General features: G+C 43.2%; 1 protein-coding gene across 1 annotated transcript; it reads left to right on the forward strand.

The window, feature by feature from the left end:
• The first annotated feature begins 4,644 nt into the window (after positions 1-4,644).
• Positions 4,645-15,131, forward strand: ZNF175 (zinc finger protein 175). Its single transcript, XM_065926556.1, has 5 exons — positions 4,645-4,719; positions 6,509-6,770; positions 7,893-8,019; positions 8,408-8,503; positions 12,384-15,131. Exons 1-5 carry the CDS (start codon positions 4,712-4,714, stop codon positions 14,195-14,197), a joined length of 2,307 nt encoding a protein of 768 aa, XP_065782628.1. The 5' UTR covers positions 4,645-4,711; the 3' UTR covers positions 14,198-15,131.
• The last annotated feature ends 2,736 nt before the right edge of the window (positions 15,132-17,867 follow it).

Consider the following 17,867-nt stretch of genomic DNA (forward strand, 5'->3'; position numbering starts at 1 on the left):
CTAAAAGGCAAAAGGAAAGGGGTGGGTATGGAAGTGTGGAGGGAAGAGGTGAACAGAGAAAACCTTGGCAAGATTACATGTAAATATAAATCCAATTAAATATAAAAATAAATATAATTGTGTCTGTGTGCATATGCATATACATTATAATACATATATCATCAATCTAAATAAACCTAGGAAGCAATGAGCAAGCAGAAAGCACTTATTTGGGATCAAAGACTTGCAATTTGGGGCACACAAATTCAGGCAGCAACCAAACCGTGTCCCACATGGGAGTAAAAGGCAGGGGGTTTTAAAAGCAAAGAAGGGAGATTTGAATTACAAGGAATTTTCACTAGAGTTGGAGGCAGGATCTAGTGTTGGCTGAACATGCTTGAATGCTAAGGCTATAACCAGAGGGTGGAAAAAGTTCGTTGCTGTGACAAGTCGCAGGTGTTCTTGCAGAGTTCTTGAAATATCTGTGGTTTGGCCTAGTTGGTAAGTTCAAGTTTCCACCTGGTGGGGATGTGTGTAAGGTCCACCCCCTTAATGGCCTCCTAGCTCCATTAAGGGAAAAAATACCCTTGACATAAGTGATTCCATTTTATTTCACATTTCACAACATCATATATATTCTCAGAGTTGGAAATGCCAGAGTGATAAGCAAATAGTTAAAAGCTTTAAAGCTTTAAAGACATAAGTTCAACTTTATTTATATAAGTAAACAAATTTATTTATACATTTAAATTTATTTTTTTATATTTATATGAACTATATTTATACAGCTCAACTATATAAAACAAACAAACAAAAAAAAAAAAACATTTACCTTGGATAGCAAATCCAAGGTAAATGAAATCAGAAGACAAGGACAAGCCAGGAGAATATATTCATAATCCTACTATAGACTAATGATTGTAGTTTCTATATAAAAGAATTTATCCAAATTTTTAAGAAAAGAAACATACACTAATAATGATGAGACATTGAATGGCAGAATGGCAGAGATTGTTGTTGCTCAGTCATGTCTGATTCTTTGTGATCCCATGAACTGCAGCACGCCAGGCTTTTCTGTTCTTCACTATCTCCCAAAATTTACTCATGCTCATGTCCATTGAGTCAGTGAAGCCAAACAACTATCTCATCCTCTGTCATCCCCTTCTCCTCCCCCCCTCAATCTTTCCCAGCATCAGGGTCTTTTCCAATGAATAGGCTCTTCATATCAGGTGGCCAAAGTATTGGAACTTCAGCTTCAGCACCAGTCCTTCCAATGAATATTCAGGGTTGGCTGAACAGATTCGAATGGAAAGTAGTAATCATTATGAAACCTACTTAGAAATACTTCACTTTCATGTCTATAATGAGAAATTCTAGTTAAAACTATAATGGGTACATTTTTCATTGGTAAGATAGAAAGATCCAAATCAGTGCTAATGCACACTGCTGGTGAGGTGGGAGAGAAGCAGAGATGAATCACATTATAGGGGATGGTGATGCAAATTGGCACAACCTCCTGGAGAATCATTTGGCCATACTGTATCTATCAACACTGGTAATGTATGTGCCCTCTGACTGAGGAATTCAAATTCACACAGACATTTTAGCAGACAGGCATACCTTGGGAATAGTTCAGGTTCACAATAAAGCAAATACCTCAATAAAGTGAAGCAAACAATATATATATATTTTTTATTTTCTGATGCATAAAAGTTATGTTTACACTATATTTTTACATTACACGGTCCAGTGACTGTGCAATAACAATATGTCTCTTAAAAAAAAATGTACAGGGCGTCCCTGGTGGCATGGTGGTAAAGAATCTTCCTGCCAATGCAGGAAATGTGGGTTCTATCCCTAGTCCAAGAAGACCCCACACGTCACAGAGCAACTAGTCCTGAGCACCGTAACTACTATATCTGTGCTCTAGAGCCTGGCAGCTGCAATTACTAAGCCCATGTGTCACAACTACTTAAGTCCACACACCAAGAGCCCATGTTCTGCAACAAGAGAAGCCATTACAATGAGAGAAGCCCAAACACCATGATGAGAGAGTAGCCCTTGGTCACCTCAACACCTCAATGGCTGTTGCGGCAGTCCTTGCAGCAAGAAAGACCCAGCAGTGTCAAAAATAAATGAAAATAAATATTTTTTTAATGTACAAAGCTTAATTCAAAAATATTTTGCTAAAATGTGCTAACCATCATCTGAGCCTTCAGAGAGTTGTAATCTTTTTAGTAATAACATCAAAGAGCACTATCACAGATCACCATGAAAATATAATAATAAGAAATTTGAAATACTGCAAGAAATACCAAAATGTGACACAGAGACATGAAGTGGCGCTAACAGATTTGCTCTACACTGGGCTGTCCCAAATCTTCAGTTCAGTTCAGTTCAGTCGCTCAGTTGTGTCTGACTCGTTGTGACCCCATGAACTGTAGCACGCCAGGCCTCCCTGTCCATCACCAACTCCTAGAGTCCACCCAAACCCATGTCCGTCAAGTCGGTGATGCCATCCAACCATCTCATCCTCTGTCGTCCCTTTCCCCTCCTGCCCTCAATCTTTCCCAGCATCAGGGTCTTTTCCAGTGAGTCAGCTCTTCGCATCAGGTGGCCAAAGTATTGGAGTTTCAGCTTCAACATGACTCCTTGCAATGAACATTCAGGACTGATTTCCTTTAGGGTGGACTGGCTGGATCTCCTTGCAGTCCAAGGGACTCTCAAGATTCTTCTCCAACACCACAGTTCAAAAGCATCAATTCTTCCGCGCTCAGCTTTCTTATTTTTTAGTTTTTAAATTTAAAAAAATTTTAATAAGTGTCATAAGGAAGGAATAGGTGACATAAGATGGGTTTTTCATGATCACATATCCTCCAGACAGCAGGCATACAGGAAAGGTCACCTGGTCCTCTTATCCATAGAGCAGAGCCTCCAAATACTTACCAAGGTCTGTGTTGTCATTCACCTTGCATCCTTGATTCTATGCACTGTGAAGTTTTCTACAAATAAATCAAATTTCTGCTTAAATTGGTTGCTCATGACTTCTGTTGTTTACCACCAAGATACTGCATGCAGCCGATACAGTCTGATGGGCCTTAAGACGGTGTCTGTCAACAATCAGAGTGATGCAGCGAACCGGTGCTGCTCTCGATGTTTGTCGGGTTGGTCCTGGGTCATTCCAGGATGTTCAGGAAACTCCTGAAGGCCCACCATCTTCTCTTTGGCCCCTACAGCCATCAGCTTGCCTCACGCTGACCGGGTGCGAACCCCGGAGAGCAAGAGCCTCCCGCCCACCTGCCGCACTGGGGAAAGGAGACAGCAAGAGGGGCTTTGGGGCCACAGAGCACGAGGCCGGGGGCGGGGAGGACTAAGCCGGCTGCGTGGTGCTGTGTCTCAACTTTCTTTATAGTCCAACTCTTATATCCATACATGACCACTGGAAAAACCATAGCCTTGACTAGATGGACCTTTGTTGGCAAAGTAATGTCTCTGCTTTTCAATATGCTGTCTAGATTGGTCATAACTTTCCTTCCAAGGAGTAAGCATCTTTTAATTTCATGGCTGCAATCACCATCTGCAGTGATTTTGGAGCCCAGAAAAATAAAGTCAGCCACTGTTTCCCCCTCTATTTGCCATGAAGTGATGGGACTGGATGCCATGATCTTAGTTTTCTGAATGTTAAGCTTTAAGCCAACTTTTCCACTCTCCTCTTTCACTTTCATCAAGAGGCTCTTTAGTTCTTCACTTTCTGCCATAAAGGTTGTGTCATTTGCATATCTGAGGTTATTGATATTTCTCCCGGCAATCTTGATTCCAGCTTGTGCTTCCTCCAGCCCAGAGGTTCTCATGATGTACTCTGCATATAAGTTAAATAAGTAGGGTGACAATATACAGCCTTGACATACTCCTTTTCCTATTTGGAACCAGTCTGTTGTTCCATGTCCAGTTCTAACTGTTGCTTCCTGATCTGCATACAGATTTCTTAGGAGGCAGGTCAGGTGGTCTGGTATTCCCATCTCTTTAAAAAAATGGCAGGGTGGAAGGTGCAATATCTGTGAGGCACAATGAAGTCAAGAACAGTAAAATGAGAAATGCCTTAGTCCTCTCAAAAATCATCTCACTAACGTCACGAAAGATTCTTTAAAGGCTCTCATTACTAAGGAAATCACGAAGCTTTTAGGAGTTCTCTGCCAAGTTCTGCACCTTTGGGCTCCCAATAGATCTCTGCCTCTCTGGGCAGTCTTGATAGGGAAGAAGCAGCCAGATAGTGAGAATGGGGCTTTAAATCAGTGTGAAAAGTACAGAGAAAGGATATTTTTCAGAATATGCAATGCTATTTTTCTCCTAGAACTATATCTACACACGTATTAATTGGTCCCTCACCAATGGGAAACAACACCAAGACTTCTACGAAGATTGCCCCTGTGCGTTCCCTGGCTGTACGGAACGGAGTCTTTGAAAATGGCGTCCTCCTTAATATAATCCCTATGGGCGCGGCCATGTTGTTCTCCCGATACAGTCCCTGAAGGAAAATGAACCGCGGAATAGACCGGCGGACTTGATACGCCATGATAACTATTGGCAGACAACGGCTTCCAAGGTGTTAGTGAGCATGAGCAACGTTCAAACACAGCTTCCCAAATCCTGACAGGAATTCGAGTCGGAAGTGGCCCAGAGCGGCCATTTCGCTTCTGTTGTCAACTACTCTAACCTGTGAATCGCCTGTGGGATGCTGAGGTGATTTGGAACATTAGCAGTGGGGAATCTAAGGGGTCGATGAGGGGGAATCCGATTGGTGTGAGTGATGTTGGGAATTGGGGTGCGGGTGTTGGGGGTCTGTGGAATGAGTGATTTCTGGTCTGCGGAGTGAGTGGTGGGGTTCTTAGTGATGGGAGCTATAGGGTAAGTGGGGTTTTCTAATTTAATGCTTGGCTCGTTGATTTTCGCTCTTTCTTGCGTTATTTCTATATGTATATAAGTAGTTTTGTAACTTAAATTCCAAGTCTACTTTAATATCAAATTTTATATTGTCGGCCCATGAAATTTGTTTGTTTGATAATGAACATGGGTCTTAAGAGGGCTTTGGTATGGTACTGGGAACCATTTGGGGATGTGATCCACTGCTTGGGGGACTGTAGGAGGCAATGATTGACTGGGGGCAGGAGCTTTGAGGGTCACATTGTAACACACTCAAGGGAGACAGTGATTGAGGGAGGATCTGTGAAATCAGTAAAGTGTTTGGGGTGCCAAGGGCAGCATTTGAGAACCCGCTGATGGGAGACCTAGTGGGCCAGTGATGGAGGTTTGTGAAGCTCACTGATTTGCTTTCTGGGCAGTGAGTGTTGTCCTTTGGAAATGAATGAGTGGGTCAGTGTTGGTCTCAACTTGGGTTTCTGTGGACATGGTTGTGGTTGGGTGTTGAGCAAATCAATGATAGTTTCCTCCTGGGGTGCATTATTTGGAACCATATGTTGGGGGTTATCTAATGGTGATTGGGAGTCCTAGTACATGTCTGCAGGTTTTCCAAGTGAAGGTGGGGTTCCATACATTGAATTTGAGTTTTGTCAGAAAAGGTTGAGCTGTCTGTATTATAGATGGGCACTGAAATGTCCAGAACCTCAGTTCCAGACATGGGCTACTTGAAGCCTAAACTCTCTGAAGGCAACAGGAAGTGTAAATGGTGTTTCTGGAAACTGACTACATAGAAGACCACACGGGACAGTGGCAACTGTGTGCAGTTTAAAGTGAGGCAGGCCTGGGCCGCCTCAGAATCCCTCAGCTTCCCTTTGGAGACTGAGTGACCTTAAGGCAAACTAGGTAACAGCAGTCAGCTTCAGTTTTCCTCATCCAAGAAATGGGTATGAAAGTGAAAGTTGCTCAGTCTGACTCTTTGAGACCCCATGAACTATATAGTCCATGGAATTCTCTAGGCCAGAATACTAGAGTGGGTAGCCTTTCCCTTCTCCAGGGGAACTTCCAACCCAGGAATCGAACCAGGGTCTCCTGCATTGCAGGCAGATTCTTTACCAACTGAGCTATCAGGGAAGTCCTCAAATGAGTATAATAATGATATTTAGCTGACAGGGTGGTATGAGAATTACTCAAGGTATCTGATACCTGACTCAGCAACTTGCTGATTTTTATTCAGCAAGTAATAAATAAAATAATTTTTATTTTTTATTGTTTATCATGTGCCAGGTTCTGAGGTTCTGAGGACTTGACAAACCTCATCTCATGGAAGTTTCTCAATGCCTATGATAAATACCTTCCTTTTCATTTTGGAAGCTGCCACTAAAATAATATCTTTCTCTTTTCATAGTTAAAAAGGTGTGTCACAGCTGCAATTAAATCTTCATGAACTTTAGTCCAAATCTCTTCATCTTTTCTTATTTTTTACCCCAATAGATAGATTCCTGAGTTTTGTTTACCCTCATGTTGTGAACACAGTGACTTTCACCTAGTGGCCCTCAGAAATTCCTATGGAGTGGATATTAAATGAGTAACGATGTGGTTACTGCCTTTCCAGGATTTCCGGTGTCCCTCCAGAGCCCCTGGGTCAGGCCACATCACGGAGACTGCAGGATCTCCCTACACAGCTCAGGTTGACTCTTCCCAGCAGCTCTGATTGGAGCCTTCTGATGCCCACCCAGCTGCAGGCTCCTGGGAAGAGTGGAGTTGTCAGCCAAAGAGACCAAGAATTGAAGCCCAGAAGGGACATGCTTGCTGACGCAAATCTGCCCCAAAGGCCCCAGCTCTTGGGTTCAGAGGAGCAGGATGGATCGTGTGAGGTAAGCAGGAGCCATCCCCACCCCAGTGGCAGTTCTCCGGAACTTGAGGGCAGACACAGGAAGCAGCAGACTCCGGACTCCCTGCGTCCAATCTGGATTCTCCTGCAGAGAGCAGAGCACTGATAGCTAACGTTTCCTCATCCACAGGCACTGTCTTGTAGAGGAAGCTGAACTGACTGATGCAGGAGGATGTGTAGGAGAAGAGGGTTGGCCCTGGGGAAAAGGAAGAAGAAAAGGTAGCTGCAGCCACAGGCCAGGAAATGCTGACTCCTTCCTGCTCAGCACAGGCATCCTTCATGCATATGTTCATCCTCTATCCACTGCTGGGTCTTTGCATTGTTTCAGCTGATCCCCACCTGACTCCTCACTGGAGATTGGCTGGTTTCTCCTCTGTCCTCAGAATTTACAGTCACAGGATACTAGAGCAAGAACTGGCTTTTAAGGACTGTGAGGTTTTTCCTCTTTTAAAAGATAAAAGTGCCTAGGAATAATGCAGATATCAATATTTGATATTTTGGAATGAGGAAGCAGGGTTCGTGGTTATACTCTTCCTGAAATTCTAAGTTGTTCTGTATTTCATGACCTTTCGTGTGTTTTTAAAATAAAGTTGACCCACTCTAAGGACCTCATTTTAACTGTTACCACTTTAAATACTGTGTATCTCCAAATACAAGCAAATTTTGAGGTTCTGGGGATTAGGACTTCAGCATATGAATGAGTGCAGGGGCGCGGGGGGGGGGGGGGGCACAATTCAGCCCATAATAGTGACAAACACTGCCTTGTAGGAAAATGTATTTCATTTTGTGTTGGAGTTGGTTGAATTTTAAGAGCACTTCATGTACAGTTAAGGTGTTAAGATGCATGATATTGGGTTGGCCAAAAAGTTTGTTCAGGAATGTATAGAAACCACAGACTTTTTGGCCAACCTAATCCTTATTAGCTTTGTTCTTATTTTAATATTAAAAATATTGTTTTCTTGCCCTGATTCTGATTTCATACAATATGAAACAGGTAGTTAGTGGGAAGCCATATATATCATGGTGAAGTCATTAAAAACACACCCTTGTATGTAAGTTCACCAATGATGACTAATTCTCATTGAGCTGGGGTATGTTGTTATAGGGGTTAGTGTCTTTTGAGGATGTGACCATGGACTTCAGCAGGGAGGAGTGGCAGCAACTGGACCCTTCACAGAGACACCTGTATCAGGATGTGATGCTGGAGATCTACAGCCACTTTTTCTCCGTGGGTGAGCACACCTGACCTGGGACTCTTGGATGGGCCTCCATGAGATGTCCTTCCTTCTTGTGGCATGTAGTGGGACATCTGAAGAATGTAATCAGTTTGTCCTGGGCTTGTCCCAAATTGTTCATTCCTCTTGGGCATCATTGAATGTTACTTTGTTCCTAATGAAAGATGTGTCAATGAAACAAAGCTTCATTGAATGGCCTCTGAAGCCCAATGTACATCTGCGTGCTAAGTCACTTCAGTTGTGTCCGACTGTTTTCAACCCCATGAACTGTAGCCCATCAGGCTCCTTTGTCCCTGGAATCCAGGCAGAATACTGGAGTGGGTTGCCATGCCCTTCTCTGAAGTCCAATACCACATCCTAATGCAATATCCTTTCTTATTCACAGGGTATCACATTCCCAACCCAGAGATCATTTTTAGGATTGAAGAAGGAAAGGAGCCATGGGTGAGAGAAACTGAACTCCCATGTCAGAGGTATCATGGTGAGTGACTGTCAAGTCATGTAGATCCATGAGGGACCATTATTCAACCTACCACAGTTATCCATTCCCCCAATGGTGGACACATGTTATCTCCTACTCCTTAAAACAAGTGCTGCCATATATTATTTTGTAACGTGGCATTAAGGCTAATGTTGCCATACATTATTTTGTAAATGTTCCGTGAAGTGAAGTCGCTCAGTCATGTCCGACTCTGCAACCCCGTGGACTGTAGCCCACCATGCTCTTCTGTCCGTGGGATTCTCCAGGCAAGAATACTGGAGTGGGTTGCCATTTCCTTCTCCAGGGGATCTTCCCGACCCAGGGATCGAACCGGGGTCTCCCGTATTGCAGGCAGACGCTTTAACCTCTGAGCCACCAGGGAAGCCCCAAATGAGAAACTGAAAGTCACTCAGTCATGTCCAACTCTTTGCCACCCCATGGTCTATACAGTCCATGGGATTCTCCAGGCCAGAATACTGGAGTGGGCAGCCTTTCCCTTCTCCATGGGATCTTCCCAACCCAGGGATCAAACCCAGGTCTCTCACATTGTAGGCAAATTCTTTACCAGTGGAATGTTCCGTAGGGGCCAACATAAGAATTTCTCAGAGGTGAATAGTCAAGGGGGATTGCCTGATCACTGGTTATGGCTACACTTAATCTGGCTAAGTAAATCATTTTTACATCTTGCTTGCCAACATACATAATATTTATCAAATTTCTTATTTATGGCCCATATTATGATAGAGCTGTTTTCATTTTTCTAGAAATAGAGCATTTCATCATATCTGTTACCTGATTGGATTTTCCATCTGTATGTTGCTTTTGTCGTCTCATTTTATCCCCTTGTGGAATTTCCTGAAGGCCTTTTTATTTGTCTTCTGAACTCATTTTTTTTCTGCACTGAATCCTTCTTCTTTATCCCTAATTGTGGTGCCTCCAACTTGGGCCCCTGTACTTCCCTCTGGTCATCCCTTCATAGAGGAATTACTTTGAAGGACCCTTCTATTCTCAACACTTAAGCCTAAAATTTTTTTTCCTGATGATCCCTTATCAGTGCCTCCAGTCCCCATGCCTAAACCGTGTTCTCTTATTTAGTTTCATGGTGGACAGTTCCTGTGGGATGTCTCATTTCCTTTGAGGAAATCAGAAATTGGAATCATTATGCACAGCAGACTGGAGAAGGGAATGGCAATCCACTCCAGTATTCTTGCCTGGAGAAGCCCATGGACAGAGGAGTCTGGCGGGCCACAGTCCATGCTGTCAGAAAGAGTCGGACATGACTGAGCGATTAACACTACTACTCCTACTATGCATATCAAAGATGGCAGAGGAATAGGACGGGGAGACCACTTTCTCCCCTACAAATTCATCGAAAGAACATTAGAACACTGAGCAAACTCCACAAAACAACTTCTGATCGCTAGCAGAGGACATCAGGCAACCAGAAAAGCAGCCCATTGTCTTCGAAAGGAGGTAGGACAAAATATAAAAGATAAAAAGAGACAAAAGAGCTAGGGACGGAGACCCGTCCCGGGAAGGGAATTGTAATAGAGGAAGTTTCCAAACACCAGGAAACTACTACTCTGCATATCAGAAAATCTTCTCGCCTTATACGTTTTGTCCAAAAGATTCTTCTGTTTCTTGGCTCTCCCATCTTAATCTTCTAGCTTGTTATTTTAGAAATTCTACTATATTTTCTTTTTAAAAGCAGTTTAGTTGAGTCTTTTTCTTAATTCCAGGGGTATCACCATAAACCAGCTATTTTCTCATGCTTGGGTTATTTTGTTCCTAATGGGATTTGTGGATTCCCAGTCATCATGAGTTCGGTCAAGATGACGTTGATAAATTACCCCAAAGATTGATTTCTTTTTCTGAGATTTTAATGCTATATATATAAATAGTAAAAATAGTAAGATAAGAAATAAAATTATTACTAAATTATTACTAAAAATAGTAAAAATAAAGAGCATTCTCATTTTTTAAAAAAAGTGATAGATGACTGAGGTTTGGGAACAGGACAAGGGTCTGGGATAGTTTATCCAAGTGATTGAAAGAGAAAAGAAAACAAGATGTGATGGTCTTAACCATACTCAGTGTTTAAATCTCTGATAGGATAAAGGAATAGTAAAATTCAGCCACCTTTTTTTAAAGACTCTGTTGTGTCTTATGTAAGTAAACTAGATGATCAGTAGCTCCTGTTCTTAACCAAAAAATGGTATAGTGAGTAGCATTAAGCTGAAAGTTATAACAAAGAGACCAAGATCCAGTATAATAATTTCCAGAATAATTTTCCCCCTATAAACCACTTATAAAAGTCAGGTCAGCAGGAAGCCTTACGTTTTGTATTCATTCAGGTGTTGAAGTTTTTCTCTTGTCATTGTAGTACCATCTGTTATGATGCTGTTAATCTTCAGGATTGAGTGCATTGCAACCAAAGCCAGGTTCTACTGGCAGAAAAGGGGTGGAGGGTACTGAGAAGCTGTGATGTATTACTCTGGCTAGAAGCGGTGCATAATGTTGTATGCCCATTCTGTTAGCAAGAACAGTCTCACCGTCACATATCACTGCAAAGGAAATTGTGAGTCATTACGTGGCTTGGCTGCCATGTGCCTGGCCACAGTTAACCTCTGTGGAAGAGGGTGAAACAGATTCTAGGGGACAGCATGCTTGTCCAGTCTTCCAGTTTATCCTTCTTGGGATATGTACACTGCTAAGTTCAGGGAAATTGTGAGTTTGAGTATAGGTATTCTTTCACTGCTTGGCCATGTCAGGATTGATGCTTTAATAGTCTATCAGAGGATATCTAGGGCTGGATGATTTTGGTATTGTTTCCAATGAGTAGGAGGAAGGTGGGAGATTAATCACAATGTAGATCTTTAAAAAAACTTACACAGATGGTCCCTGACTTGTGATGGTTCAATTTATGATTTTTCAACTTTACAGTGTTGTGAAAGTCATACACATTTAGTACAAACTATACTTTGAATTGTAAATTTTGATCTTTTCCCAGGCTAGTGATACACAGTACTGTACTCTCGTGATGCCAGGCTCCCAGTCAGCCATATGATCATAAAGGGAAACAACCAATACACTTACTACCCTTCTGTACCCAGATACCCACTCTATTTTTCACCTTCAGTACAGTATTGGATAAATCTCATGAAATATTCAACACTTTATTATAAAATAGGTCTTTTGTTAGATACTTTTGCTGAACCTTAGGGTAACATAAGTCTTCTAAGCACATTTAAAGTAGGCTGGGTTAAGCTTTCTTCAGTAGTTTAGGTGTATTCAGTTCACTTCTGATTTATGATATTTTAAACTTACGATGGACTTATCAGGACATAACCCCACTGTAAGTCGAGAGAGCTCTGCACTCTGAACCCCTCCTTCAGGCTGCGGCTATGCAGAGATGCTGCCCTATGACACTCTTGTCTCTTTTATCCTGTAGTCAGTCTACTAGGTCTGGGTATCTAGATCACCTGCATGAGTGGAGTTGGGTTGCCTTTGTTAAAATCTTAACTTTCCCTGTGGCTGAGCAAAGTGATTTTGGCTAATTATTTAACCATTCTATTTCCTTTGCTTCATGTAGAAAGCCAGGATAATACGCAGTTACCTCCTGGGATTGTTGTGAGGGTTGAATGAGCTGATGTGTGCATCACATAGAACACTGCCGAGCAAATGCTAAGTGCTATACAGACGTGTGCTTGACACATAGTGAGGGCTGTGTGACTGTTTTCTCTCATGATCGCCTTCAGCACTACCACTGGTATATGACTCAGCAGTTTCCCCATGCACAATCTCAGTCAGCTCCATGTGACTTCTCTTCTGTCCTTTGCTAATTGTTCACTGTATCTATTTCATCTTGTTCTCTTTCTAGAAGGGGAGTTTGGGCTTGAAATCCCACAACGGGAGATTTCTGAAGAAGCTTCATTTCACAACGAGATGATGGGTGGAGTCACAAGAGATGGTTCATGGTGTTCCATTTTAGAAGAACTGTGGGAACAAGCTGACCCAACAGAGGGAGATCCGAAAAATCAAAATAAACCTTCACATCAGGGAGTTTTCTTCAGTAAGAAAACACTGAACACAGAGAGGGACTGTGACTACAAGGACCCTGGAAAAGTCATCCAGGCAAGGCCCCACCTTGCTTCTTCACAAAAGGAACCTCATAAACGTTGCTCATTTGCAAAAAGGTTGAGGCCTAACCTAGAAGCAACTCATCAAAATCAAAGCAGTACCACAAAACACCTTGATGATATGGTTGGATCTGGTCAGTCAGTCACCCATAGCTCTTCCAGTGCCAGCTTCAAGAATACTCACACAGCAGAGAACTTCCGTGAAAGTAATACATGTACAAAAGTCTTCAGCCAGAAACAGTTACTCACACAACATCAAGTTCATACTCAGGATAAACCAGATACGTGTACTGAATGTGGGAGGGACTTCACCCACAAGTCACACCTCCTTGAGCAACAGAGATTCCATAGTGTAGAAAACCTCCAGGAATGTAGTGAATGCGGGAAAGCCTTCACCTCACAACCAAAACTTGGGGTCTGTGTGACAGATCATATAGGTAACATACCGTATATATGTAAGGAATGTGGAAAAGTCTTCATTCAGAGGCCAGAATTGGTTACACACCAGAAAACTCATACTAGAAAGAAGCCCCATAAATGCCATGAATGTGGAAAAACTTTCTTCCAGATGTTATCTCTCTTCAGACATCAGAGAACCCATACGAGAGAAAAACTCTATGAATGCAGTGAATGTGGGAAAGGCTTCTCTCAGAATTCAACTCTCAGTATACATCAGAAAATCCACACTGGTGAGCGACAGTATGTATGCAGTGAATGTGGGAAGGCCTTCACCCAGAAGTCAACACTCAGCTTGCACCAGAGAATCCATTCAGGGGAGAAGTCTTATGTGTGTATTGAATGTGGCCAGGCCTTTATCCAGAAGGCACACCTGATTGTACATCAGAGAAGTCACACTGGAGAGAAGCCTTATCAGTGTCACAGCTGTGGGAAATCCTTCATTTCCAAGTCACAACTTGATATACATAACCGAATCCACACTGGGGAGAAACCTTATGAATGCAGCGACTGTGGGAAGACCTTCACCCAAAAGTCACACCTCAACATACACCAGAAAATTCACACTGGAGAAAGACACCACGTGTGCAGTGAATGCGGGAAGGCCTTCAACCAGAAATCAATCCTCAGCATGCATCAGCGAATTCACACCGGAGAGAAGCCTTACAAATGCAGTGACTGTGGGAAGGCCTTTACTTCCAAGTCACAGTTCAGAGAGCATCAGCGGATCCACACGGGAGAGAAACCCTACGTATGCACTGCATGTGGGAAGGCTTTCAATGGTAGGTCAAATTTCCATAAACATCAGATGACTCACAATAGAGAGAGAACCTTTGCCTGTTACAAGTGTGGGAACACCTTCGTTGAGAAATCAGAGTTAATTACACATCAGAGAACGCATATTGGAGAGAAACTTTATGAATGCTGTGACTGCGGGAAATCCTTCAGTAGGAAACCACAACTCAAAGTGCATCAACGAATTCACACAGGAGAGAGACCTTATGTGTGTTCCAAGTGTGGGAAGAGCTTCAACAACAGATCAAATTTTAATAAACACCAGACAACTCACACCAGAGATAAATCTTACAAAAGCAGTTAATCTGTGCAAGGCTTTACCCAGAAGTCAATTCCTAGTATGCATAAACATCATAAACATCAGTGAAACTAACTGAATTTCTTGAAGAAGGAAAAACATGAGGCAGATATAATCATATATTATAGAATTCTTGCTTCAGAAAAGCTCTAGGGATGCACTGCATGTCTCCAAGTTACACATATTTTACGTGAAGGAAATTACTCAGGAAAGAACTTTTAAGAATGAGTGGAAATGTCTATATTTGTACTAGCTTCATTAACAGTTATAAAATTCATTTGAGGACAAAACCCTGACTAATACTTTGAGAAAAGAGTTTCTATAGAGTAAGACAGATTGTTACCAGATTATTTACAGGAAAATTTGTGGGAATTTATATTAATGATAACCCTGTTTAATGTGGAATATCATTATTTTTAGGCTGCCAGCAAACTAAATGATGACTTGGCAATATTATGTATATGTGTGTGTATCTGTATACTTGCGTATGTATGTATATTTGTATATGCAGGTCAGCATATACATACACACACACACATACTCAATTCTGCAGTTTCTGCTACAGAATTCACTGTGTAACCAGAGGTGTTGATTATATATTTTTAAAAAGAACCTAACAATTGTTTAAACATTTACTCCCTATTGAATTTACATCCTGAGGTTGCTCGGTCAATAATTATTAATTTCTTTGTGTACACAGATGAATGTACTTTTTTTCGTAAATGCATAAATGTGATTCTGATATTCATAGTGTAGTTTTTGTCTTCTTTAATGATTAGCTCAGCTCTACTCTCCCCTTTCCACCTCCACCATCTATGGTGAGTCTTTTAGTATGAAGTCTTTTATATGTTTATACAGGCTCCTAATCATCTGTCAGGAGTCAGCAAACTGGCCATCAGCCACATCTGGTTGGCCACACGTTTTTTAAATAAAGTTTTATTGGAAGACAGCCATGTTCATTTGTTTGTGTGATGTCTGTGGCTGCTTTTGTGGTCCAGTGGCAGAGCTGAGTAGTTGTGGCAAAGGCCATATGGCTTGCAAACTGAAAGTATTTACCTTCCGGCTCAGAGAGAGGTCTGCCAACACTTGTTATTCCCATACATTCCTAAGCGTACACCTGTATAGGTACTCTTCTCTCTTTGTTTTGTAAATATTGAATCATATCACATACCTCGTGCACTTGTTCTTTTCAGTCTACAACACAGCTGTTCAGTGACTGCATCAGTATTCTATCAGTATGAGGACATGCTGTAATTTATTCAACTACTCTCATTTTTTTGTGTGGCCACACCCAGGACCTTAGTTCCCTGACTAGGGATCAAACCTGTATCCTCTGCATTGGGAACTCAGAGTCTTAACTGCTGGACTGCCAGGGAAGTCTCCATATATTTTGTTATTCTTTCCCACTCCCCCCATCCTTTTTTTTTTTCTGCTATAAGAAAGAAGTAGAACAGCATAATTTGTAAGTAGACAGGCCCAGGATCCAGGTTCCTGTGCATCAGTGCCTGCTCAGTCATGTCTGCCTCTTTGCAACCCCATGGACTGTAGCCCATCAAGCTCCTGTGTCCATGGGATTTCTCAAGCAAGAACACTGGAGTGGGTTGCCATTTCCTCCTCCAGGGGATCCTCCTGACCCAGGGCTCAAACCTGCATCTCCTGTATCTCCTGCATTGGTAGGTGGATTCTTTTTTAATTTACTTATAATTTAAGGGGAATTGCTTTGCGATATTGTGTTGGTTTCTGCCATACATCAACATGAATCGGCTATAGGTATACTCATGTCCATTCCCTCTTGAATCTCCCTCCCACCTCTCACCCCCTCCCACTGCTCTAGGTTGTCACAGAGTACCGGTTTGAGCTCCCGGAGTCATAGAGCAAATTCCCACTGGCTATCTATTTTACACATGGCAATTAATATGTTTCCATGCTCTCTCTCCATGTTCCTCTCCATTTGTTCCACCCACTCCTGCCCCCACTGTGCCCACAAGTCTGTTTATGTCTGCATCTTCATTGCTGCCCTGCAAGTGGGTTCATCAGTACCATCTTTCTAGATTTCATACATATGCAGTAATGTACGAAATTTGTTTTTCTCTTTCTTACTTCACTCTGTGTAATAGGCTCTAGGTTCACCCACCTCATTAGAACTGACTCAAATGCATTCCTTTTTATGGATGAACAATGTTCCACTGTATATATGAACCACAGCTTTTTTTATCCATTCATCTGTTGATAGACATCTAGGTTGCTCCCATGTCCTAACTATTGTAAACAGTGTTGCAATGAACATTAGGATACATGTATCTTTTTCAATTATGGTATTCTCGGCATATATGCCCAGTAGTGGCATTGTTGGGTCATGTGGTAGTTCATTCCTAGTTTTTTGTATTTTTTTTAAGGAATCGCCATACTGTCTTCCATAGTGGTTGTATCAATTTACATTCTGGCAGGTGGATTCTTTACCACTAAGCCACCTGGGAAGCCCTTGGGTTCCTGTACTTGATTCCCTATCAATCAAGCAAGATATTTATCTGCTCCCGGTTTTCAAAAGGAAGATGACAGTAGTGCTACCCCACAAGTCCTTGTGAGAAATAAACAGGTGAATAAGCATTAAGCACTTTAACTATATGGAAAGAACCAGAGGTGGTCAATTTGAGTGAGGCCCTGTGTGACCAAATGAATGGCAATGAAAGGATGGGGGTTAGGGATGGCAGAGAGAAGCCAGAAAATAGTCTCCTTTAACAAGAAACTAGGTGGGATGGTTGAGGGGCCTCCCTGCAGCCCTGGTCTCAGGGATTCTCTCCGGGCTCCAGATACCCCTCAGCCTGGGGGCTCCTGGGAGTAAGGGGCCAATGTCCATGGTGAGGTTGGTATAGAGGGGCCGCAGCTCCTTGGAGAGCAGCCTGTATCCCAGTGAGTTTGCGGCATCATGCCACCACTTCCAGCGGATCTGGGCCAGAAGGCCAGGATTGGAGGGACTGAGTGGACAGCCATGCAAGCTGAGGACTTGGGAACAGGCCCAGGACGGGCCACCCCCACCCCACACCCCGACTCTCCTCTGGGAGCTCTGCTTGCAGCTGGGGTCCTGCCCCTCCTCCAGCATGTGGTAGTGGCCAAAGAGCAGATGAAGCCGTAAGAGGAGCATCCTGCCGAGCTGCAGCCTTATAGGGAGAGGGCATGAGGCTAGATGCCTGTCTCCTTTGACAGGGTTGCCATCCACACCCGGCCCCTCAGGCCAGAGTGGCTTGTGTCTCCCGCAATCCAACATAGCTCACATTCCCACTCTGTGTCGGGCACCCCGTGGCCCCCGCACCATGGAGGGGCCTGCCGCCCCTGAGCGAGGCTCCCCACAGCAGCGCCCCCTACCTGGCAGTGACGTCACTGTCCTCCTGCTCCCAGCCCCAGTTGGCGCTGGGGAAGCCACTGATCCTCAGGTAGTGAATGGGGCACAGGGCAAACACCCCTCCACGGTAGCCTTGGTAGGGCAGCCTGCAGAGGCAGGGAGAGTTGGAAGCATAGGGCATTTCAGGCAACCGGCCCTGGCCCTTTGCTGGCCAGGAGCACAAGGTTTATTTCTGGGTTAGCCGTTCCCCACTCTCTCCCTTGGTAACCTCTCCCCGACCCCTAGGATGTCCCCGTGCTTGATCCTGGGGCAGCCCTGCCCCTTGAGATGACCCCT

Source organism: Muntiacus reevesi, chromosome 2 (assembly GCF_963930625.1).
Source record: "Muntiacus reevesi chromosome 2, mMunRee1.1, whole genome shotgun sequence".
Taxonomy (NCBI): Eukaryota; Metazoa; Chordata; class Mammalia; order Artiodactyla; family Cervidae; genus Muntiacus; species Muntiacus reevesi.